This window comes from Lynx rufus, unplaced genomic scaffold, assembly GCF_022079265.1.
Source record: "Lynx rufus isolate CCGP_SWC_20201006 ecotype Redwood Valley unplaced genomic scaffold, mLynRuf1.p SCAF_10, whole genome shotgun sequence".
In the NCBI taxonomy this organism is placed as follows: Eukaryota; Metazoa; Chordata; class Mammalia; order Carnivora; family Felidae; genus Lynx; species Lynx rufus.
In genome coordinates this window covers 76124282-76146819 of record NW_025814824.1, presented here as the reverse complement: position 1 = coordinate 76146819, position 22538 = coordinate 76124282, and the positions used below count along the sequence as shown (strand labels likewise).

The 22538-nt window shown below is 49.2% G+C and overlaps 1 protein-coding gene across 1 annotated transcript in view; it reads right to left on the bottom strand.

The window, feature by feature from the left end:
- The window catches only part of PAPPA (pappalysin 1), a 238700-nt gene that overhangs the window by 38876 nt on the left and 177286 nt on the right, over positions 1–22538 (bottom strand). Inside the window, exons 14-17 of the mRNA XM_047099683.1 lie at positions 15365–15533; positions 12896–13079; positions 3174–3384; positions 2374–2545 (exon numbers count right to left, since the gene is read on the bottom strand). Of these exons, the coding sequence (XP_046955639.1) occupies positions 2374–2545; positions 3174–3384; positions 12896–13079; positions 15365–15533 (736 nt within the window). The remainder of the gene's footprint in view (positions 1–2373; positions 2546–3173; positions 3385–12895; positions 13080–15364; positions 15534–22538) is intronic.

Below are 22538 nucleotides of genomic sequence, written 5' to 3'. Positions count from 1 at the left end.
TCTCAGGCCCCTGGTCTGAGGGTAGAGGAAATTCACTTTCGGTACAAACTAGAAACGTCAATTGTATTAGGAGCCCATTTGGCACACGTCCCCTCATTCTTTGCGCCGACAGGCAATACCCTGCCCCTCCGCGTCTAGCCTCTCCACCGGTTGCCAAACAGAACTGCTTGAGTCGTCTGATAAATTTACATTTTCCTCTCCTTTAAATACAAACTGGCCATGAAAGGTACTTGGCAGGCCCCAGGCAGACTGGGTTCCAGTTTGATAACATGACCACGGCCAGAATATTATTTGGCTCAGCAGTTTGGGTAACTGTTAGCAACAGTTTTATGTAAGGGAGGGAGAGGGGAGCTGATCAGCCTGCATGAGGCCGGGGTAATCTCTGGCCTTTGCTTGTTCCTGCACTGGCTTCTGCTTCCCTGGCCTTCAAGGCTGGGAAGGATTTGGGTACACAGACGTCCACGGGTGTACTCTATGAAGGATTTTCAGCTGGTGCCTGTTGGATTCAGTCTGTCTGCAGTTGGGAGGACCTGGACTCTGATTCTGACTCAGGTGACCCCAGCTGTGTCACCTGGGGTAGCTGACTGACTTCTCCCAGCGTGAGTTTTTCTCATTTAGAAAATAAGGAGATGGTTCTGGATGTTCACTGTGGCTCTTTCTCATAGCTTGACATTTCCTGAGCACTTACTAGGTGTCTGGCACTGTCCCAAGTGCTGAAAACTCAGGGAAGATTAAAGAGGTGGTCAAGCATTTCACAGCCTGGGGAGGGGGGCACCTGACATGAATCACAGCACAGTATGGCCAGTGCTGGGGGGTGAGTGGGCTGGAGAACCCCAAGGAGGGACACTGAGCCCAACAGAAGGGATCTCAAGAAAGAGTTCCTGGGATTGATAGTCACCAGAGTGGGGGGATGGGCAGAACAGGTGAAGGGGAGTAGGGGGTACAGGCTTGAATAGTAAGTCACAGGGATAAGAGGTACAGCACAGGAAGTGTAGTCTATGGTAGTGTGATGGCATTGTAAGGTGACAGGTGATAGCTACACGTGTGGTGAGCACAGTGTGACATACAGACTTGTCGAATCACTATGTTGTACTCCTGCAACTAATATAACATCATGTGCCAATCATCCTTCAGTAAAAGGGGTTCCTGGAGGAATGGGTGCCTGAGCTGACCTGGGAAGGAAGATTAGAAGTGAGGCAGCTGGAAAAGGTAAGAGAAATTCTTTAACTGAGAATGCAGAGGTAAGAGGGAAAGCAGTCTCACTGATGATGGAGAGGACTCGAATCCACCCTGAGGAGCTGGGAGTTTATCCCACAGGGGATGAGGGTTACTGGTTCCAGAAGGGTTTTAAGCAGGGGAATCGTCGTGACAAGATCTATGCGCTGAACAAATCGCTCAGGCTGAAACGCAGAGAATGCGCTGGAGGGAGGCAGGGGGCTAAAAGCAGGGAGATGACCAGAAGGCTGCACGTGGCCCAGGAAAGAGATGTCGATGGCCTGAGTTAGAGTGGTGGCACCGGGGACAGGGGAGAACAGCTTTAGGAGATGTCCTGGAGGCAGAAGGGGTAGGACTTGGTTTGCATGTGAGGAGCAGGAGAGAGAGGGGCTTAAGGATGGTGGTTTGACAGGGCCTGGCATCTGGGGGGAACTGTAAAGATGGGTGAGTGCTGGCTGCAGGTGAAGCCTGGGGCCCATCCAGCTGAACCCTAGCCTCACCTGGCTGAAGGTTCTTGCACACCTGTGAAATACGGGGCTCAGTGTACCAACCAAACAGCGGGTTCTATCACAGTGGAACCGCTAGTGGGTTTAAGGCTCCTCTGGAGTGAGCTGGCCTCTTGTTCCCCCTTCTCCATCCTAGATTCCCCCACCCATCTCAGAAGCAGCAAAAGCACTTCAGTCACAGACTCCTCCCGCAGGAGTGGGTGGGAATGCCAGACTTCCTCCCAGGCACAAGGGGATGGAGACAAAATCCCAACCCTGCTATCTCCTCCTCGTCTCCCTCCCTTCCCCAGTGTTCTCCAGACTCTACACTTCTAGTCTGAGCCTGGTTCCCCTTCTCTTCATGCTGCCAGAACCAACTGATGTCTTGAGGTCATGGGATTCCATACGTGCTTTCCTTCGGAAAAGTTCTAACACTACACATTTTACAAAGCTAAGAGTCTCTGAGCCAAAATATGGTGTTCAGGGAGGACAACAAGGCTCAGGGACATTACAAAAGAATATAACTAGAACCCAGTTTTTTAATGTCTGCATTGACAACACTGCCATATCTTCAGAGTCTACTGGAGGACACTGTTCTTCAGACACAGGTCGGTCTTCGGTAAGCAGATAGGAGAGGGCCCAGAGCACCGACCTCAAGTTCAAGGAGCCTTACCTGGGCAGCATCGCTGTCTTCACACTTGATCCTACACTCGCTGTTGAACTGGAAGCCATTTGTGCACTGGTAGAGCCCATGGAATTTCGGCGGAGGTGGGTCACAAGTCACAGGAACACAAGCTCCCTCCTGCCAGCTGCCATCTTGGGTACACTGAGTCTTGAAGGCTCGTCTTCAAAGAAGAGATAAAAGAAGAGATGTCTCAAGGACCAGATGGCTAGACTCATGCCCTCCCCCCCTTTCCCTTTCCCGTTCCTGATCCCCTACCTGTCCTTTTGGTGGGTAGGGGGCATGCATAGGGATTGAAGAAAATTCATTCACAGAACTTGAGGCAAGGAAGAGTTTCAGACAGTGTCTCAGTTGCGTGTGGATTAAAATAAAATTCTAGCCCTGCAAGCTCCTGTCCTCTCTCTTCCTTCTAGAAGGTTCTTATGGGTGCTAGTACAATGATGATATTAACACTCACCATTTGTTGAACAATTACTATGTGCCAGGTACCTTGCAAACACTTTATATACACATCCTCATTTATTTTTCACAATCATCCTATGCGGTAACTGATATTATCATTCCCATCTTATTGCTGAAAACTAGAGGCCCAGAGAAGTGAACTCACTTGCCTGAGGTCACACAGCCAATAGGCAGTTCCTAGCAATGTCCCTCTAGATTCTCACAGGGCAGCATGTAACGAACAGTGGCTAATCCCTCTAGCAAAGAAATGAGTGCTTCCTTGTAATCAGATATCCAGACCTGGCTCTCTTTGCCCCCCAGAACTTGTGTGTATTTCCAGCCCTACTTACTTCTTTGACTTCCGGGAGGAGCCAGGCACGTGGTATCCAGGTTTGCACTTGTACTTGCAGAAAGAGCCCACCTTGTGCTTGTTCTCTCGGCACCGGGCTGTCTGGAGGTCTGCGTTGGGCACCGGGGGTGGAGCTAGGCACATGAGCTCACACAGGGCCTCTGGGAAGGACCACAGTCCATCCTCCATACAGGTCAGCAGGCTGTTGTTGCCTGGAGGACACAGGCGGGCAAGGTTTAGCAGATGGGGCGGGAAGGTGTGGGGGATGGGTCTCCGACAGACAAGCTAACTTACGGGTTGCCTGGACTTAAGCCAACTTGAAGAGCCAGAAGGCTCTTGGTCTTGGAATCCTAGACCCTTCCACTTACAACTGAGAGACCCTAAGGAGATCCAGAGAGCTGTGACAAAAGGAGACCCAACCTGGCAAGTAACTCACCCCACATCTATAGTAAATGAAAAGTCAAGGATATTGACTCCTGATTCTGAACCCCACATACTGCATAGGAAAGAGACTTCATGCTTCTTCCATCCATCCTCCTTGGTTTGCCAGGCAGGCATCTGAGCCTAGAGATGAATGTACCTGCTTTCTGATCATTGACACAGGAGGCCCCTATCAGAATCTACTCTGAGCTCTGATGTCAGGGTGCCATGTGACCTCAAACTGCCTGCCGTTCCTCTCTGGGCCCTGTGCCCCTGTACTTATCCTAGCCCCCCTCGTGCCTGGAAGTGACAGCACTGTGGTATCTGGAGGCTTGATATTTCTTTCAGGCCCCAGTGTTCAGTGAAGCTTTGCCAAAGCAGCTGAGAGAGCAGCACTCCCCTGTAGGCCGTGCCAGCTCCAACAGACGTGCTGACTGCCACTGGGAAGCTGGCCTGATGGGGAACGTTGCACATAAAAGTAAAACACGAGGTGTTAGGCTTTTCACTGCCAGGTCATATATTGTCAATGCACAAAAACCTCCCCCAAGACAATTAGAGATGGACCTGAAGCCTGGGTTTCTCAAGGGGAAACGCTCGTCTCCCCAGTTATTACTGGATGGTGTTAACAAGCAGGGCTGGAAGCACGTGGGAGGCTATGGGGACGTGAAGTTTGGAGGGGTGGAGAGATGGGGTGAGATGGACCTTCACCACATCCTGAGTGCCGTGGACACATTACTCAATTATTCTCGCAGCAGGCCCATGAGAAATAGAGACTCAGATGGTGAACTGACCCAACCGAGTCCTCAGAGTTAGTAAAAGGCAAACTGCGGCTTCGAACCAATTTTGTCTAGTGACAAAGGTGTTATTATTTTCCATGGAAAGTTGGCTACATGTGTTCAGTGGAGCCCTTTTCTCTGAGAGCCAAATGAGAGAGGCAAACCCCAACTCTCCTTCAGACAAAATGAAACATTTACGAAAAGTGTCCAGAAAAGTACTGTCAGGTTCCTCATTTGCTTCTTCACTCCATACCTCCTAACCTCACCTTCATCGGCAGATCTGAGGGGCCCATGTGAATTGCACAGAGGCCTTCATTCATCCAACAAGCATCTACGCAGTGCTGACTATGTGCCAGCTACTCTTCTGTATGGTGGGACAAACTCCTCAAACACAGCCCTCTTGGAGCTTATATTCTAGTGTGATAGGGAGGAACTGAATAAACTATATGAAAAAGTAAACTGTTTGGTATACTAGAAGGCAGTAGACACTCCAGAGACAGATAAAGGAAGAAGAAGAAGAAGAAGAAGAAGAAGAAGAAGAAGAAGAAGACGAAGGAGAGGAGGAGGAGGAGGAAGAGGAAGAAGGAGGAAGAAGAGGAAGAGGAGGAGGAGGAAGAAGAAAGAAGAGGAAGAAGAAGAGGAGGAGGGGGAAGAGGAAGAAGAAGAAGAGGAGGAGGGGGAGGAGGAAGAAGAAGAAGAAGAGGAAGAAGAGGAGGGGGAAGAGGAGGAAGAGGATGAAGAGGAGGAGGAAGAAGAAGAGAAGGAGGAGGAGGAGGAGGAGGATGAAGAGGAGGAGGAAGAAGAAGAGGAGGAGGAGGAGGAGGAGGAGGAAGAAGAAGAAGAAGAAGAGGAGGAGGAGGAGGAGGGAGAGGAAGAGGAGGAGGAAGAGGAAGGGGAGGAAGAGGAGGAGGAGGAGGGAGAAAGAAGAGGAGGAAGAGGAAAAGAAAGAGGACATAGGCAGGGCTGCGCACTCTTTCTATAGGCTCCTTGCTCCCTGACCCCAATCATTGTCTTCCTTCTCCTCTTCTGTCAGTGTGATCCATCTGGTGAGCACAAGGCAACCTAGTGTCCGTGAACTCCACAAAGGATTGCATGTTGATAAACAGTGATAATGCAAACTATAGAGATTTCTATATCAAGTAAAAGATGATTCATTTGGCTTCCATAGAAGCAGAGAGGTTTCTAGAACACCAGAGACTACAAACGGCTTTTTGCATTGCTTTTGTGAGTGGGGCAGTGTTTGGGGGTACACAGGCATAGCAAAAGCTATAGGCTCCTATAGCTTTTAGGGAAGGGGGAAGAGGAGTTATAAAAGATATAAGCTGAATTGACCTCTCTGAATTCCCCAGGAAAGATAAAATATCTGTGGAAAAAGTGTTAAGACTCCTAAAAGTATACCGTATCAGCAATGCAAATTATAAAGTGAAAGTCATGGTCCTTTAGTGGCAAGATAACATAAAAATTGCAAAATGTTACTCAAGAGAGGAAGTGTGTGTGTGTGTGTTTGTGTGTGTGTGTGTATGTGAGAGAGAGAGAGAGAGAGAGACAGAGACAGAGACAGAGACACAGAGAGAGAATGCAAACCAGAAACGTAAATTCTGGGAGAGGGTATATAGGAGTTAGCTGTGTACCACATTCAAAAGAAGAACCATGCTAAAGCAGGAATTGGTGGTTCAGGACCATGGACATGCCCGCACCCCAACAACAAACAAAATCCAGGAGATGCAGACACAGAATCAGTATTGCCATGCCCAGCCGTAGCCACTACTCTATATCTATTATATGGCATTGAAGAAAGGGTATAACACATGCTATCCATGTCCTGCCCTCATCCCCTTAGCCCTGACCTCTGTATTCTGAAGGATGGTTAGTGTACCTGCAATCCTGTGCTGGAGGCCTTTGGTTGTGGTCATGTGTGCATGCTCTGCCTGTGCATAGGGCAAGCTCACAGTGCTGCTGGGAAGAAGCATTCAACCAGTGATGGAGCTGGTGGATTAACATGCCAGTTCCCAGAGCTGCGGTACCTCTGAGGAGTATTCTGCTCTGTCTCTCACAGTTCCCCAAAGGGACTGGCCTCTGGTTGCCCACAGCAGTATCTGGCTCTAAAAGAGACCCTGGATGCTTCTGTCACGTCCATGCCTCCTGATCTCATTCCCTGCCTGTGTTTCCTGGGGGAGCATGATGATCTCTGGAAAAGGACATGCGAGCTGAGATCAAGAGACAGATGCTTAACTAACTGAGCCACCCAGGTGCCCCTCATCTGTTCATCTTTAAAGTCAGGAAAATAAACCTTGCTCACCCTACCTACAAATGTGCCTAAAGAAATTTCAACCTCTAGTGAATATTAAAATAATTATAAATGTACTGTCAAAGAAATGTGCCTGTTTTTATTATTTTATTCAAAAGATTACCCAGAAGACCAAATCTCTTTGGGAGCACCTTTAAGTCTGAAATTAACCTAGGGCAGAATACAAGTTGCGAAGTACCAGGAGACCTAACATCTGATTTCTTAGTACGTCATACATGGTGCCTGTATCCTGAAGCCAGGGAATGGACCTTGTTCATTCCTTTAGTGCCAGACCCTAGCCTAGTGCCAAGCACATAGTAGGCCCTTCGTATCCATTTGTTAAATGCATGAACTATTATGAATCTGCATGTGACACTGAATAAGTCACCTAACCTCTCTGGCCTTAAGCCAAAGCTGTCTTTGAGCTCATAGCAGCTCTACAATTTAGGATGTGAAAGAATATTGGCCACTGTATTGTTTTGAGAAAACACAAATGCAGCTAGATGGACTGGAAAAGGACACACGAGCCCCTGGGAGGCTGCATCGGCCAAAGGCTAGTATTGCTGGAGCTGGGAGGAAATTCAGTTTCTTTGTTCCTAGTAAGAAATAGACCTTAACAGAAGATACAGAGGAGGAAGAGGAAGAAGGACAGGAAGTATAGAGGAGAGGTCTCTGTACAAAGTCCTGGGCCAGATGAGACAGGAAACAAGGACATAAAGGATCTCAGGATGGTCGTTTTACCAAAAAGAGCCAACTGGAACTTCACCCAGCACTGAGGCTGCAGCAAGTCAGAGGGAAAAGCTGAGGCAAAAGAAATGGAGCCATCAAGAGAAACATGCCATCCTCTGCCAATTTCAGTCCAGAAAGCACATTCCTAGGCTCCTGAGACCCCATGGAGTCAAAGAGAAAATCTGAGCTGGGCTTGGCAGTCCCAGAAAGCATGTCATTTGCTCAGGAAAACTGGGCTCTCATAGCTCCAGCCGAGGTGAATCAGATTACATTTTGATTGTTTAATTGTCCAGTTCTCCTCCTAAATGTCTGAAAGGAATTATACCAATAGCTGTTTGGAATTGAGTCCATCAGGCAGGCCCAGAAGGAATTATCAGGGCCATCTTCTTGATGTTCCTCATAACCCAATTTGTCATCAATCCCATTTTGTAGGTGAGAAAACAGTCCCTATAAGGGAATGTGAGTCACTCAATCTAGAGTTGGGGCTCCCTCCAGGTCTGACTCCTAAGTGCTCTCTCTCTCTTTTAAATGTTTGTTTGTTTGTTTGTTTGTTTTGAGAGAGAGAGAGCAAGCGAGAGAGCACAAGGGGGAAGAGGCAGAGACAGAGAGAGGGAGACAGAGAGAATCCCAAGCAGGCTCTGCACCATAAGCAGAGAACCCAATGAGGGGCTTGAATTCATGAACCACAAGACTGTGAGCTGAAATCAAGAGTCGATGCTTAACCAACTAAGCCACCCAGGCACCCCACCTAAGTGCTCTCTTGACCCCACCACAGAGCTTTTACCCATGAGCACAGCCAAAGAATATGTCATGGAATCAGGAGAATTTGAATGAGTGGAGTATCTCAAAATCAAGAACTGGTCATACAATAAGATTTCACAACCTCCACCCCCTTGTCCAGAATGGTGCCCTTTGCTTCCACATTTCTTTACCAAGGGGCCCCATTTGTCATTCCGCATGTTAGACTCAAAGGAAAGAGGCTGTTCTAAGATGCATTCACCACCAGAGACAACTAATGGAAAACTTCCCAAGAAGAGAGAGAAAGGAGCCTGCAACATTGCACACCTGCCATGCAGGAGAGGCTTGGGAATGCAAATGGCAGACACAAGGTAGATAATTCCACCAGATTGGTGGGCATGGCATGCCCAGCAAAGGGTCATATCTAGAGTCAGGACTCCTGCCTTCTGGCCTCAGTGCTAATGGTAATGTCTTCCTCTTTGGGGCCTCAGTTTCCCTATCGCCAAATTAAATGATTATCCTTGATAACCTCTGGGCTTCTCCCAGTTCTGAGGTTCCAGTCTTCAGTGGGGTTCTGGGTTGAGGGACAGGCTTCAGAAAAGGTTAAAGGGCTTTAGCAAGTAAGAACAGGCTTGACTCTCAAAACCTGAGCAACTGCTCAGAGTGGAGCACGAGTGAGAAAGGAAGAATCATTTAACAGATTACATCTTAGCATTGCTCATGTCGAAAAGTGGCCTCGTAGGCAGCTGTGTGATCTTGGACAAATCTCTTCTCCACTGTGACCCTCAAGTCTCCAGGCATAATCTGAGTAGTGGTCTACCATCAGCACCCAGCAGTGGTTCGGACCCAGTGGCATCCTAGTCCATCTGGGGCCCTGACCATCCCAAACACCAGGGTGACAGATGGAGAAAGAAGCATTCTCTTAGGAGTTGTATGAGAATCTCTCTTGTAGGGGAAGGGTGACCCTGTTTTTTGTGGGGAAGATGTCCTGATGAGATCATTGGGACCCTCCAGGGCCTGGCTATCTGCTTCTGAGAAAGAAGGAAGGGTCTCCTCCTGAGACAGAAAAGAGAATGTGCAATTCCTACAGCGAGGGAAGTCATAACAGGCTCTGCAGGGAGATAGTTGGGGTGAGGAAAAGAGTTGAGGGCAGGTACGAAGGTTCACCGCTATAGGATGTGGCCACTCTCTTTGTCCACTCAGCTTACATCTCCATATTTGGTAATGTTTGAGAAATCAGGAAGTGCTCAATGATGTTGAGTATCTTCTGGAAGTAAGTAGACTGAGTTTTCAATCTGAGGTTAAATAGGCAAAACAGACAGAAAAGGCAATAAAAGCCAGTAGTACGATGTGAACCTTTGAGAAAGACCTTTGTAGGATGAAGGCGTGCTCACTTTATTTTTTTAAAAATTTTTTTAAGATTATTTATGTAAGTTGTCTCTACATCCAATGTAGGGCTCGAACTCAACCCTGAGATCAAGAGCCCCATGCTCTTCCACATGAGCCAGCCATGCTCCCCAAGACATGCTTACTTCAGAAGCCCCACTCCACGGTCAAGTGCACCCAACACAGTTGAGTTGAGGTTGATGAGGTGATATAAGTAATGTTGCATTTTTAGCTCTTTAATTAAACATTTATGATTTTGAAGTTTTGTTGTTGTTGTTGAACTTTAGAATATACTTCCTCTCATCCATTTTTGTGGGTTCTACCTGTGCTTGTAATGCTCATTTAGTATAGTGCTTCGGTAGAAGTGACTCTAAGGCTGTGGGTTTGCAGGATATTTTGCGTACATCTTAAAGAGGGCTCAGAATTTAAGTGAAAGTGGGGATATTCAAGAAAAATTCCCTGGGAATAGAAAGTTAAGTGTTTGTTATATCAGTTCCTAGGGGCTACACTAGTAATTGCCTGTCCTGGGTGGTGGCTGCTTGTCTGATGACACTTACCTCCCAGGTTCTGGGAGGAACATGGAGGATGGAACCTGTCTCCACAGCTCCCAGGACTAAGGCCTCCATGGGATGAAGAGGTCAGGGCTGGGAGAGAGGTCATGGCACAGGTTCTCACAAGGATGCCCCTTGGGGAAGGGGCTCAGTATTCACTGAGCACTTTCTCTGGCTCTGGAATTTTATACACACCATATCTTTCAGTCCTCAACTGGACTCTTCAATGTGGACACTCCTACTCTCATTTAACAGATGAGAGTATTGAGGCTCACAGTCATGAAATAGCTCTTCTAAGATCAACAGCTGGGGCAGAGCCAGAATTGGAATCCCAGTCTGTCTGATTCTAATGATAGTGTGCTTTTTGCTTACATTATACTGCTAGAAAAGGAAAAATGAAAGGAAGAAAGGGAAGGGAAATAAACAAAACATGGAGGGAAAAGTTGTTCACCTCCTTACCCCCTCACTTGAGAAGAGGGGCATCAACAAGCTCGAGAGAGAGGTAGCTGGACCTCCACCCAGTCCTTACTGCCTCCCACACCCTCGCAGATATATCATGGAGAAATGCTTCTCTGCATTCTCTGGAGAAGAACAAAGTTGGAATCACCAACTATCAAAATGGTGGTCCCTCTGGGCCTCATCTCCACAGCGGGGTCACCCCCCTTCTACCATAGTCAGCAGAGGAGCAACAGCAGAAGGGTCTGAATCACTTTAAGAACCATTATTAGCCACAATGGGGGCTATAATAATCAATGCTAATTTGCACACTGCTGCTTCCCAGAGGCCCCTGATTGAGAGGAGAAGTGTGATTTCTTGGGCTGGAGTTATTAACACACGCCACATCTAGGCCAAGGGAAGGGCTCAGACAGCCTGAAAGGTGGGGGGCTTACAATTTCCACTGTCTCTTCACCTCTCCCCAGCCTAAGTCTTTCGAATACCTCGCGTGAAATGGCTATAGCTTCTTTACTCAAATCATGTTGGGTTAAAAATGAGGGGACCCAAAGGGTGCATCCCATCAGTGCTTCCTGTTTTTCTTTTGGGGTATTTTAGTGATACTGCTTGGTCTTTCATTCATTTCTTAAACATTTCCTGCAATATTACTTTTATCAATTTATCCAGCCATCCAGTCAAAACACTCTGTTGTGTCTTATTAAGTGCAGGTTCTGGGCTTGTTGACAGCAGATGTGAACATGGATTAGCCACAGCCACTGCCCTCCAGGAACTCATGTCCAGTAATCGTTGGAAACTCTGCTTCCCCCGGAAAATTTGGGGAAACTATTGACCCTCTCCAATCACCAAAATGCCTGCAACTCATGAATACATAACATTACATATAAGTTCAAGGGAATTCATAGACCTCATGCCAATCCCCCTGCATCCCATGGAAGTCCACTTATCCCCACTCATTGGAATGATGGTAGGACCTATGTTTCATGGCAGGACCCATCTGAGGGAGGACCCATGCTTGAGTGAAATACCATTTTGGGTGTCTCATAAAGGGACAATGTTCCCTCTGATAAAATAAACAAAGGAGAGGATCCTGGCACCTCTGAGAAATGGGTATACAGATCTTCCTCAACATACGACAGGCCACATCCTAATAAACCCAACACACATTGAAAACATTGTAAGTCAAAAATACATTTGTATTCCTAGCCTACTGAACATCCTAGCTTAGCAGGTCTACCTTAGACATGCTCCGAACATTTACATTAGCCTACAAAGTGGGGCAAAATCATCTAACGCAAAGCCTATGTTCTAATAACATGCCCAATACCTCATGCAATTTCTTGAATACTATGCTGATGGCGGCAGACAGAATGGCTGCGCGGGGACAGAGTGGTTGTATAGGTATCAGTTGCGAGGTACTATGCCCAGCACCACAAGCTGTGTCAGACGACATCCTGCTAGCCCAGGAGAAGATCAAAATTCAGAATTCCAAGCACGGTTTCTACTGAAAGCATGCCGCCTTTTGCACCATTGAAGAATTGTAAGTTGAAGCATCATAACTTGGAGATCGTGTGTCATGTTAAAACCCAGTATTACGACTGGAAGCCAAGAGCATTGGTTCTGAAAATACCACTAGCTTGCTCTGTGATTTTGTACATGTTCCTTCCTTCCTCTCACTGGACCTCCGTTTTATCATGTTTCCAAATAAGCACTTATTCCAAGAGCTCTGAGAACCCTTCTAGTCCTGACATTCTAGGTCACCCAGGCCGGCCTCTTCTCCATTTCCAAGATGTGGCCTCTTCTTCAGGAAGCCTGATTATGCCTCACTCGCCTCAACACCCCGATGTTGCCCAGGAGATCCCGGATCCCAGCAAGTGCTCCCCACTCACACTTGCTCCTCTCCCAGCTGGCCCTTCTTAAGGATGATCTGTGGCTTTGGTGACAGACACCAACGTGGATCCCACCCCAGAGAGTGTGGCCTCAGGCAAGTTCTTTAACCTCTCTGAGGCTCGATTTCCTCCACTGGAAATAACATGGGAATAATAATACTTATCTCTTAGGCTTACTGGGCCCTAATCCTATCCGGTGAACTAGTCACGTCGCTTCCAAATGCTACTTTCTTAGAATCTTTTTCCTCCTCCCTCCCTTATCCCTGCCCTCTCTCTTCTTTTCTGTGAGACTTGTCATATTTATCCCCATTCTACTTTCTCCTCAGCTGCACAGCCAGGCAGTTTCCATAAACTGCACTGGTGGAGGGAAATCAGAGGAGCAGATAAACCCCATCCAGCCCTTGAAAGTGTTGGAGACCCAGGGGAGGGCCTGGAGGCAGCCTCTGGGTTTCCCACACAGGAAGCAGGGCCAAGCAGAGCCAAAGGGCCCTCGATACCTTTCAATTGCGCAGGGTGACGGCATTGGAAGGAGCACGTGCTACCAAAGGTGGTGCCTTTAAGGCAGGAGAAGGACGCGGCGTAGACGTGATGCTGGTCCGGGACGCCACAGTCCACTGGCTCACACGCCACCTGCTTGTTCCACTTGCCCTCGGTGCAGGTCACCATGACGCTGGGTCCCGTCTGAAAGGCAGAGGTGGGCACGGTAAGGGCATGCAGATAGAATCCCGCAGGTCGGAAGACCCTCTTTTCCCCCAGCGACAGCTCAGAGTCTCATCGTGGCTCCAGGAGGTCACTGCTTCAGCTCACTTTTGACAATCCCCACAACTGTTTGGATTTGGTATCTCAGTTCCCGTTCTCCAGATGCAGACACCGAGGCTCAGAGACATTGATTGGCTCCAAGTTACACAGCTGTAAAGAGGATACATGGGACTCGAACTAAAGGCTGCACTCTTAACTGCTCCCTGGAAAGTCTCCCGGATTAGTATTCCCATTGTGTTGATGAGAATCTTAAGACTCAGACCTCTTGGAGCCTGACGACTTCTTTCCTGAAATAGCCTGTGAAATATGGCACAACAGCGGGTCACTGGCTCTTGGTCTTTGTATCTTTTCTTGGCTCTGCAGGAGGTAATAGGGAGCCTCTTGTTCTGTGTGGTACACAGTGGGCATAGCCCTGGGATACTGGAGGCCCGGATGTGAGTCCTTTGTGCTGAGTCTACGGGCAGGTCCCTCTCCTGACCTGAGCTTGCCCGCTCGCACTGAACCCAAGGATTGCTCTAAGAGCCACTCCCTGCTCTGAGATCTGATGGTTCAGTAGTTGAGAGAGATAGACATAAACAAGGAACAAGCCTGGGACAAGCGAAAAGAGTCGGCAGGGATTTGAACCAAACCAGAAGATGGCAGGGATGCGCGGGTGGAAGGGTGAGGCCAAGCTCCAGAGCCAAGGGAGGGACTGCCATCAGCAGCCCGCAGGCTGCCATTCAAGGAGGGAGCCGCCAGATCCCAGGGGACTGAGGATGCCAAATGTTGATCTGGGATCTTAAAAGCAAAGGACATTTTTCCCCTCCTAAGCACACATCAAAGGGAGCAGAGGTCCTTCGCTGCCAAAACAGCCTAATTGTTTCCACAGGAGTTCAGACCTGCCGTGTCTGACACGAGGAAGGAGGTGTCTAAGACAAGTGATCGAGGGCTCCGGGGCTCCCACGTGGGACTCTGTTCAAGCCCAGAAGCTCTACACAAAGGTCTCTCATAGACAAGTAGTGTGCGCTGTGTGCCTTCAGCATGAAGGTGACACCCGCTGGCAGGGTCCTGGGAAAGGCTGCATCTAGTGACAGAGCCCCTGGCACCCTCAGATCTCATGGCTTCACGGCCCCCTCACCCCACTCCCCACCTGAGATCCCACCGCGGCACGTGGCTGAAGCAACATCCTGCCGCATCTCAAATCCACCCACGGCCATTCCCCTTGGGCAGACACTTCCCTCTTCCACGGGCTCCTCTCATGACTCGAGGGCTCTCCCTGTGACCAGTGTCAATGCCAGACTCCAAGCCACCACCGAGTGGGCAGCCAGACGACCTTTACCAACCATGATCTGACCACATCACCTTCTTCAACAGCTCCCTGCTGCCCCGATAAAGATAAACCTCAAACTTCCTGACCAACCTAACAGGGCCTCACACTGGTGGATCTTGCTTGCCCACCCCCCAGCCTCATTGCTTGGACGAGTTCTGGAAAGAAAGAATCGGTCTGCGGCATGCTGTTTCTCACCAACAGACTTCCATCCGCCATTTCTGCCTGTGCACAGAGCACCGATTTCTCCCTCCCCAGCCACACACCCTGGTGCCTATCTATCCGGTTCTTTTCAAGAAGCCACTTCTTCCAGGGTGAGGCCCTCTGGGCTTCTACCACACCCTGCACTTGCCTTTACCCGTGTTTCTCACACTGTGAAGTCATTCCTCACCCCTTGTCTGCTCCCGGCAACAGTCACTAGGCTCCTGAAGAGAAGGAACTAGGTTTATCTTAGTGACATTTTTTTTCCCTCTCTCTAGCACCTAGTACAGCATCTGGTTCCTGGCGAACAGATGTGTTACAATCTGTTTTACAATTACCATGAATGAGCGAACACCTCATTGTCGGAGGGCTCACCTCTTTCCAAAGCAGCCCCCTCAACTGAAGCAGAGCTCTGCCTGGGAGGATGTCATTCCAAAATGCTCAGCCTCTGGTTCTGCAGGTTTGTAACCCTCACAAAGACTCCGATACAGGTTGTGTGGAACGCTACCTTGCACGGGAACCATTGTCTTAGAAATTCCGGACCGGTGGGTTGACTCATTCAATCCACACATATTTACAAAGTATCTCCTGTGTGGCAGCACTGTCTGAAGTGCTGGGGATTCAGCAGGGGACACGCTCACCGCCCGGTCGGCCTCTCCCGGGCTGGAGAGGGGACCCTGAGCCCAGCACCTGCGCACACCTGGCTCTTGATGAGCTCGTCATCCCGCTGGATCTGGAGCACGTAGCCTGTCCGGCAGCTCACGGTACACCGGGCGCCGTGGTAGCGGTCGCTGCTGGAGCAGTTGAGAGAGGCGTTCTCCACCGCCAGCTCTGGGCAGTCAGCGGCCTCACATGCGAAGTGCACACAGCTGGGGAGGAAAGGAACAGGAGGGTCAGAGGGAGTTTCCCTGCAGGATCACTGCATGCCAGCTGGGAGGTAAAAAGCTCAAGGCGTCCCCCTCCAAACTTTTGGGAGCTGAGACAGAGGAGAGGGAGAGGTGCCGGCTTTGGTGAGGAAGACTCTGGAGGCAGGGGCCACAGTGTATCACAGGGCATGGTTTATGGAAACAGAGAAGCCAGCGTTCAAACGTGGCAGAGAGCTGTCTGTGTTATTCATCTTCAAACCTCACAGAACCTTGGTTTTCCATCTGTGAAATAGGAATCATGATCACAGCAAGTACACACTGAGTCTCTCACGTGCCAGGCACCAAAGACGAACAGCAGACTCTTCGTATTCTGTAGCAATACTCACTTTCGAGGGTGGTGGTGAGAAATCAGATAGGTCAGGAAAGGCACAGAGCAGAATTCCCGGCACATAAAGACACTCCCTAACTGGCAGCTAATGGTATAAACAAGTCTATGCTCTATAACCTAGAAGCTGTGTGACTTTGGGCAAGGTACATCACCTCTCTGAGCTTCAGAGCACTCTCAGATTTGGCCAACCCATAGGGTCATGAGACCCAACTGAGGTGCTGATTGTAGAAGTCTTTTATAAGCTGTAAGGTGACTTCTGGATTGTCAGTAAAGCTGTTCAATGATCATGCCTTGCTTCTTGGTGTGGCTGCTGTTCTAATCTTGCTGTCGATTTGAACTCTACCCACTTCTCAAGTCTGCACTCCATGTAAGTTTGTACAGGAAAATTTCCCCTGTATTCCCTATGTTCCCAGGGGAGATCCCTGGCAGGCCTTCTGCCCTCCTTTCTCTGACTGGCCTCACGCTTCATGCATTGAAAGCACGGGGTCCGGGTACCCACCATGTGCTGGAATGTGTGCTAATCCTTAAGGAAATGGAAATATAAAATCCCTGTACTGCATGGTCTTTCCCCTTATGTTTACTGTTACACAGACACTCAGTAACTTTAGCGACTATTCACTGATTGCTTATGTACATGAGCTCACTCCATGCTCACAACACCCCTATGAGCTAAGTGTTATTCATTTTATAGCTGGAAAAATCGGGGACCGGTGAGATCAAGTTACTTCTGTAACTTCCCACCCAGATGTGTGGCTCCAAAGTCCTTGTTGTCAACCTTGCCCCTCACCTGGACTAGAACTTTGCTGAGGGTAGAGATAATGCCTGTTTCATCTTGGGGTACTCTGCACTGCGATAAAGATGCTTTGCATATGGTAGGTGCTTCTTAGTAGCAAGAAACAAGTGGGGGGGGGTCTTGCAATTGCTGTTAAGCACTTTGAGGAGGCTGAGACGTTCACCGGGAACACAGAAAGCTTGTAGGGGGCAGTTTTCTCTAATGTTTGCCTCTCTATGTCCACACCAATGATGGCCACAGGGTGTGCACAGAGAGCTAGGTCTAGATGTGCGCTCAGAGCCTCAAGGCTTTCACTTTCCTGTGTTTATCTAGGAGACAGGGAGTAAGTGGTGGCCAAACCAGCTTAAGAAGAAATTCATAATTTTTTTTCTCTTGGTCCCCATTTCAGGAGGGGACCACTGAGGGTTTTACAGGAAGATAGCTACCCATCTCCATGCTCTATGTCCTGCTCAGAAGTATGGGGAGAATCAAGGGGTAAGGGTGGGGGTATGAGCTAACAGCCTCCAAACATCACAAATTCACTTTTTAAAATACTCGGAAAAGGGAAGCGTTTGAGGCTTTAGACCCACACCCACGCGGGCTTTGCAATCCCCACATAACCCCCTTCCCAAAGGCAACGCGTGAGAGGGATTAAGTGACACTTGCTGAGATATTCGATTCTACGCCCTCCTTTCTACCCCCCCCCCCACCCCACCCCCGACAGTCTCCCCTGCATTGTGCCATGTGGAGGCCTCTAAGAGACTATTACTCTGGAGTCAACGCAAGGGCTCTGACACCAAACAATGCATCTGTTCACGGTGTGTAAGCGCCGGGGGCAAGAGCCACATGGTTCCAATTTAAATAGATTTACTCTGTAAGCTACCAGCTCCTGAGTTAGTCTTCTGACCTATGCCTTACAGTGCGGCCATGCTCGCTCTGTGCTCCCAGGATGACGGCCAGGGGGCTCTGGGCTGCTCCGGGCTATGGGGCCACAAAGGTAAAAGCAGCCTGTACCTGCCCCCCACCCCCATGTCTCTGCACATTAATGTTCCTCGTAAGAAAAAGGATAAACTGAAACAATGGATTTCCTACAATGGAAAAGGCACAGGACTTAGGAACTGGGCAAATCCAGCCTCTACATCCAGGAATGCCCCTTATCGTTAACCTTGGAAAGTTACATAGTACACTGAGCCTCAGTTTTCTCCTCCGTAAAATGGAAGTAAGAAGCCAATTTCTCTCTCAAGAGTATCAACAGGGTGACAGGTCAGCCACTCATTCATCTTTTCCACAGACCTTGGGTGGGGACCTCGATGCACACCAGACACTGTTGTAAACCCTGTGGATACATGAAAATTCCTGCCACCTGTGTCTTTGAGGAAGAAGGACATGCACCCCAGAAAAGTCATAAAGAAGCCTATTTCAGGCACAGAAAGGGCACTAACGAGGAAATTATAGAGGACGACTGTTGGGGGTTGGGGGAAAGGCACCATGTGCAGATGGGTCAGGGGGAGGAAGCCTCCATGAAGAGGGGACATAAGAACTAGACCTGGATGAAATGAAGAGATAAGCAAAGCAGAGGTGTGGAGCAGAGGGAATCCCAGGCAGAGTAAAGAACACATGCAAAGGTCCGGGACAGGATGGAGCTCAGTGTGTTTGTATAATAGAAAGGCCCATGCATAAGAAATGCTTTGGAAACTATGATATTGGCAAGAGAAGATGGTTTCTCTGGCTCTCTGTGCTGTAGAAGGAAAATATCCCCTGGTACATGAGTTATCTGACCAAAAGGTTTCATGGCCAAAAGAATAGGGTAGCATTGGATTCATGAGAAGTCAGCTTTTTTCTTTTTTTAAATTGCAGGACTTCTCAGAACCTTGATGTGGATTTCCAGGAGGGGCTAAGACACACATCATTTTCCAAATTCTGATAACCTTTTCCAGTGTGTCATTTCTGGATTAGCGTCCTCCAGAGAACACTGTGGGGACTGAGGCATCCCTGCTTTTCTCAGCACATCTGTGCATACCTGGCTCACAGGCTTGAAAACAGGGAGAAAGGGGGAAGGGAAGGGAATCCGTGCCAGGTATGAGCCCCTGTGTTTTACCTACATCACCTGATGTGCATCCTCACCATAACTCCTTGAGGTAGTACAATTACTCCCATTTCCAAGAAGAGGAAAGTGAGACTCAGTGAGTTTAGCTGGCTGGCCAAAGGCGCTCTATATGGACAGAATGTCAGTGCTGTTGTGCCAGCCTGTCCCCCAAGCCCCTGCTCTTCTCTTTGCATTCCCATTAGCTGGAAGGGTTGTATGAACACATTGTCCAAAAATGATAAACATTACCCCAAATACCCCTCCCAAATACCTCCCTGACACGGCCCTGTCATTTCTAAAACACAAAAACAAAAATCAAAACAAGGAAAACAAAAGAAAAACCCCTGTCCTCATTTTAAAAAGGGGGCGGGTGGGGCTCCTGGGTGGCTCAGTCTGTTCAGTGCCCAACTCTTGATCTCGGCTCAAGTCATGATCTCATGGTTCATGGGTTCAAGCCCCTCATTGGGCTCTGCACTGATGGTGCAGAGCCTGCTTGGGGTTCTGTCTCTTCTTCTCTCTGCCCCTCCTCCACTTGTGCTCTCTCTGTCTCAAAAAATAAATAAATAAACTTAAAAAAAAAGTCTTTAAAAAATGGGGGGAACGATTTAATACCCATGATGGGCAACAAAAATAAGAAAGAAAAAAAGAAGACACTTCTCGGAGTACGTTGGCTAATCCAAGGGATGGGGGAAGGGGCTTTTATCAATGAAATTCTCACAGGTGGGTAAAGGAGGAGACACACATCCCCCATACAAAGATATGTAAATATTTTTTCCCTATATATATATATATATATATATATATATATATATATAATATTTAATATGTTTACTTATAGACTCAAGTTTCGTATAGAAGTATATCATTCAGTGATTCAATAGCCAAGCCCCAACTGCTGTCCCCTCTGCCCAGGGAAATGGCCCCCAGTCATGCATAACAGGATCCAAAACTGCTCAACCAGGATCCAAAAGACCAGCACTGGAAGGGCTGCTGAGGGTCCCGTTCCTGGCTGTGTCCCTTGACTCTTGGCCCAAGTCCTGTAGCTACGCTGTGGGGAAGGGGGGATAATAATAATCCCTGTTTATAGATCACTGTGGGTTACCTCAGATGGAGACCACAGAAAAGTCAGCATGTCCACACTGGGAATGAATGGAAGACACTCGTGGCACCTTCCCAGCGCTGCAGGGTCACTGCGAAGGGAGACTGAGACAGTGATGAAGATAGGGCTCCTTTTTCCCTTCCGGGGAATGCAGCGACTACTGGAAGGGAATCCTGAAAGGCTCTTGAACCCTGGAATCCTAGAAGCCAGAGGCAGTAGCCCAGGGGTGATGAGGCCCCGTCGGATGCCTGCAGGGTGGGGACAGCAGCGCGTTGCGCGGGGCGCCCGAGGGAGGGGCGGCTGGCTGAGCAGCAGGTCATTACTGGCGCAGGTGGCCCACGGCACCGACCCCATCGTGTCTCCAATCTGCCGATGTCTTTACTATGAACACTCCTGACATTTACATGTTGGCAACTAATTACAGAAGAGGATTAACGGGGGGCAAATCCACGTTGTTTGTGGCCTCATTGGGCCCGTGTGGCAGGAATCTTGAAACTTCAGATGAAGAGGAACCTGCTTTGCCCCGGGAGGCCTGAGAACTGGATTCCGATGCCAGTTCTGCTGCTAAGTGGCCGGGTGGCCTGAGGAACTCCCTTCCCTTGCCAGGACCTCATGAGAATGCAGAACCAGAGAGTCTCTTAGAGGCTTCCCAGCTTTCAGGGACCACAGTTTTATGGAGACAAAACAATAGAGGTATCTAATTTCACAGCCCTTTGGAAGGGGGAAAAACAGACTTTGATAATCCCAGTTATTGAAAGGACACAGAAGCAGAGGAAGGCCAGTAGACATCTGACAGGAGTGGAGATTAAACAACATCTGGGAGAAGAGTCAGGAGCATCTGGTACCTTCCAAGAGACACACATGCTCAGCCACAGCGGTTCCATCTGCAGATGTGTCCCCCAGACCAGCGACTCCCAACAAGCATTCTGAGAGGGGCTGGCCAGTGTGGGGGAGCCTGTGGTCTCTGGCCATGAGAGGCTTCTTGCTGGGCTCCAAATCTCATACACGAATTCCTATAGAGTCATCTGATGGGATGGATAGTCACGTGTGGGCTCCTGGCAGTGCACAGACTCCGGGGATGCTTGTAGGCACATCAACTCACCCCCACCCCACCCACAGTCTAAGCCCACACTGGCTACAAGGAGTCAATCTGGCCACAGGAAGAATTTGTTTCCTCCTAGAGTTGGCTTTCTAAAAGTTAGCTCTCTATCGGAACTGTCCTTCTCTGGGTGGGCTGGCATGGGGGAGTGGGAAGAGTTTCAGGTAGAGGAAGGAAGGAAGGAAGGAAGGAAGGAAGGAAGGAAGGAAGGGAAGAAGGAAGGAAAGAAGGAGGGAGGAAAGGAAGGAAGGAAGGAAGAAAGGAAGGAAGGAGAAAAGAAAGAGGAAAGGAAGGAGGGAAGGAAGGAAGGAAGGGAAGAAGGAAGGAAAGAAGGAGGGAGGAAAGGAAGGAAGGAAGGAAGAAAGGAAGGAAGGAGAAAAGAAAGAGGAAAGGAAGGAGGGAAGGAAGGAGGGAGGGAGGAAGGAAAGAGGGAAGGAGGGAGGGGGGAAGGAAGAAAGGAGGGAGGGAGGGAGGAAAGAAGGAGGGAGGCAGGGAAGGAGGGAGGGAAGGAAGAAGGAAGGAAAGAAGCAGGGAGGAAAGGAAGGAAGGAAGGAAGGAAGGAAGGAAGGAAGGAAGGAGAAAAGAAAGAGGAAAGGAAGGAGGGAAGGAAGGAGGGAGGGAGGGAGGAAGGAAAGAGGGAAGGATGGAGGGGGAAGGAAGGAAGAAAGAAGGGAGGGAGGAAAGAAGAAAGGAGGGAGGGAGGGAGGAAGGAAGAAAGGAGGGAGGGAGGAAGGAAAAAGGAGGGAGGGAGGGAAGAAAGAAAAAAGGAAGGAGGGAGGGAAGGAGGGAGGGGAGGAGGGAGGGGAGGAGGGAGGTAGGAAGGAAAGAGGAAAGGAAGGAAGGAGGGAGGGAGGAAGGAAAGAGGAAAGGAAGGAAGGAGGGAGGGAGGAAGGAAAGAGGGAAGGAGGGAGGGGGAAGGAAGGAAGAAAGGAGGGAGGGAGGAAGGTAGAAGGGAGGGAGGAAGGAAAAAAGGAGGGAGGGAGGAAGGAAAAAAGGAGGGAGGGAAGGATGGAGGGAAGGAAGGAGGTAGGAAGGAAAGAGGAAAGGAAGGAGGGAGGGAGGGAAGGAAGGAGGGAAGCAAGGAGGTAGCAAGGAAAGAGGAAAGAAAGGAAGGAGGGAGGAAGGAAATATGGAAGGAGGGAGGAAGGAAAGAGGGAGGGAGGGGGGAAGGAGGGAGGGAGGAAGGAAGGAGAGGGAGGGAAGGAGGGAGGGAAGGAAGGAAAGAAGGAGGGAGGGAAGGAAGGGATAAATGAAGGGAAGGGAAGGGAAAGGGGAGAGGAAGAGAGTACTAATTGTATAAGCACATGGCTCACTGAATTTTGTAATAAACTGTTCAATTTCTGTTTAGAACCACAGGATAGATAGATAGCATGTGTGTGTGTGTCAGACACACAGGAGCCTCGATCCATGGTGTGGCTTTCCTCACTGAAGAAGCCTCTTAACCCACTCACCACCATCACTACGCGCCCCCGTTGTCCCCGCTTCCCCTAGGTGTGGAGCTGGGCTTAGGCTAGAATCCCACAACTGGACCTCTCATTTGAAAGCTGATCCTGTTTCCTTGGGC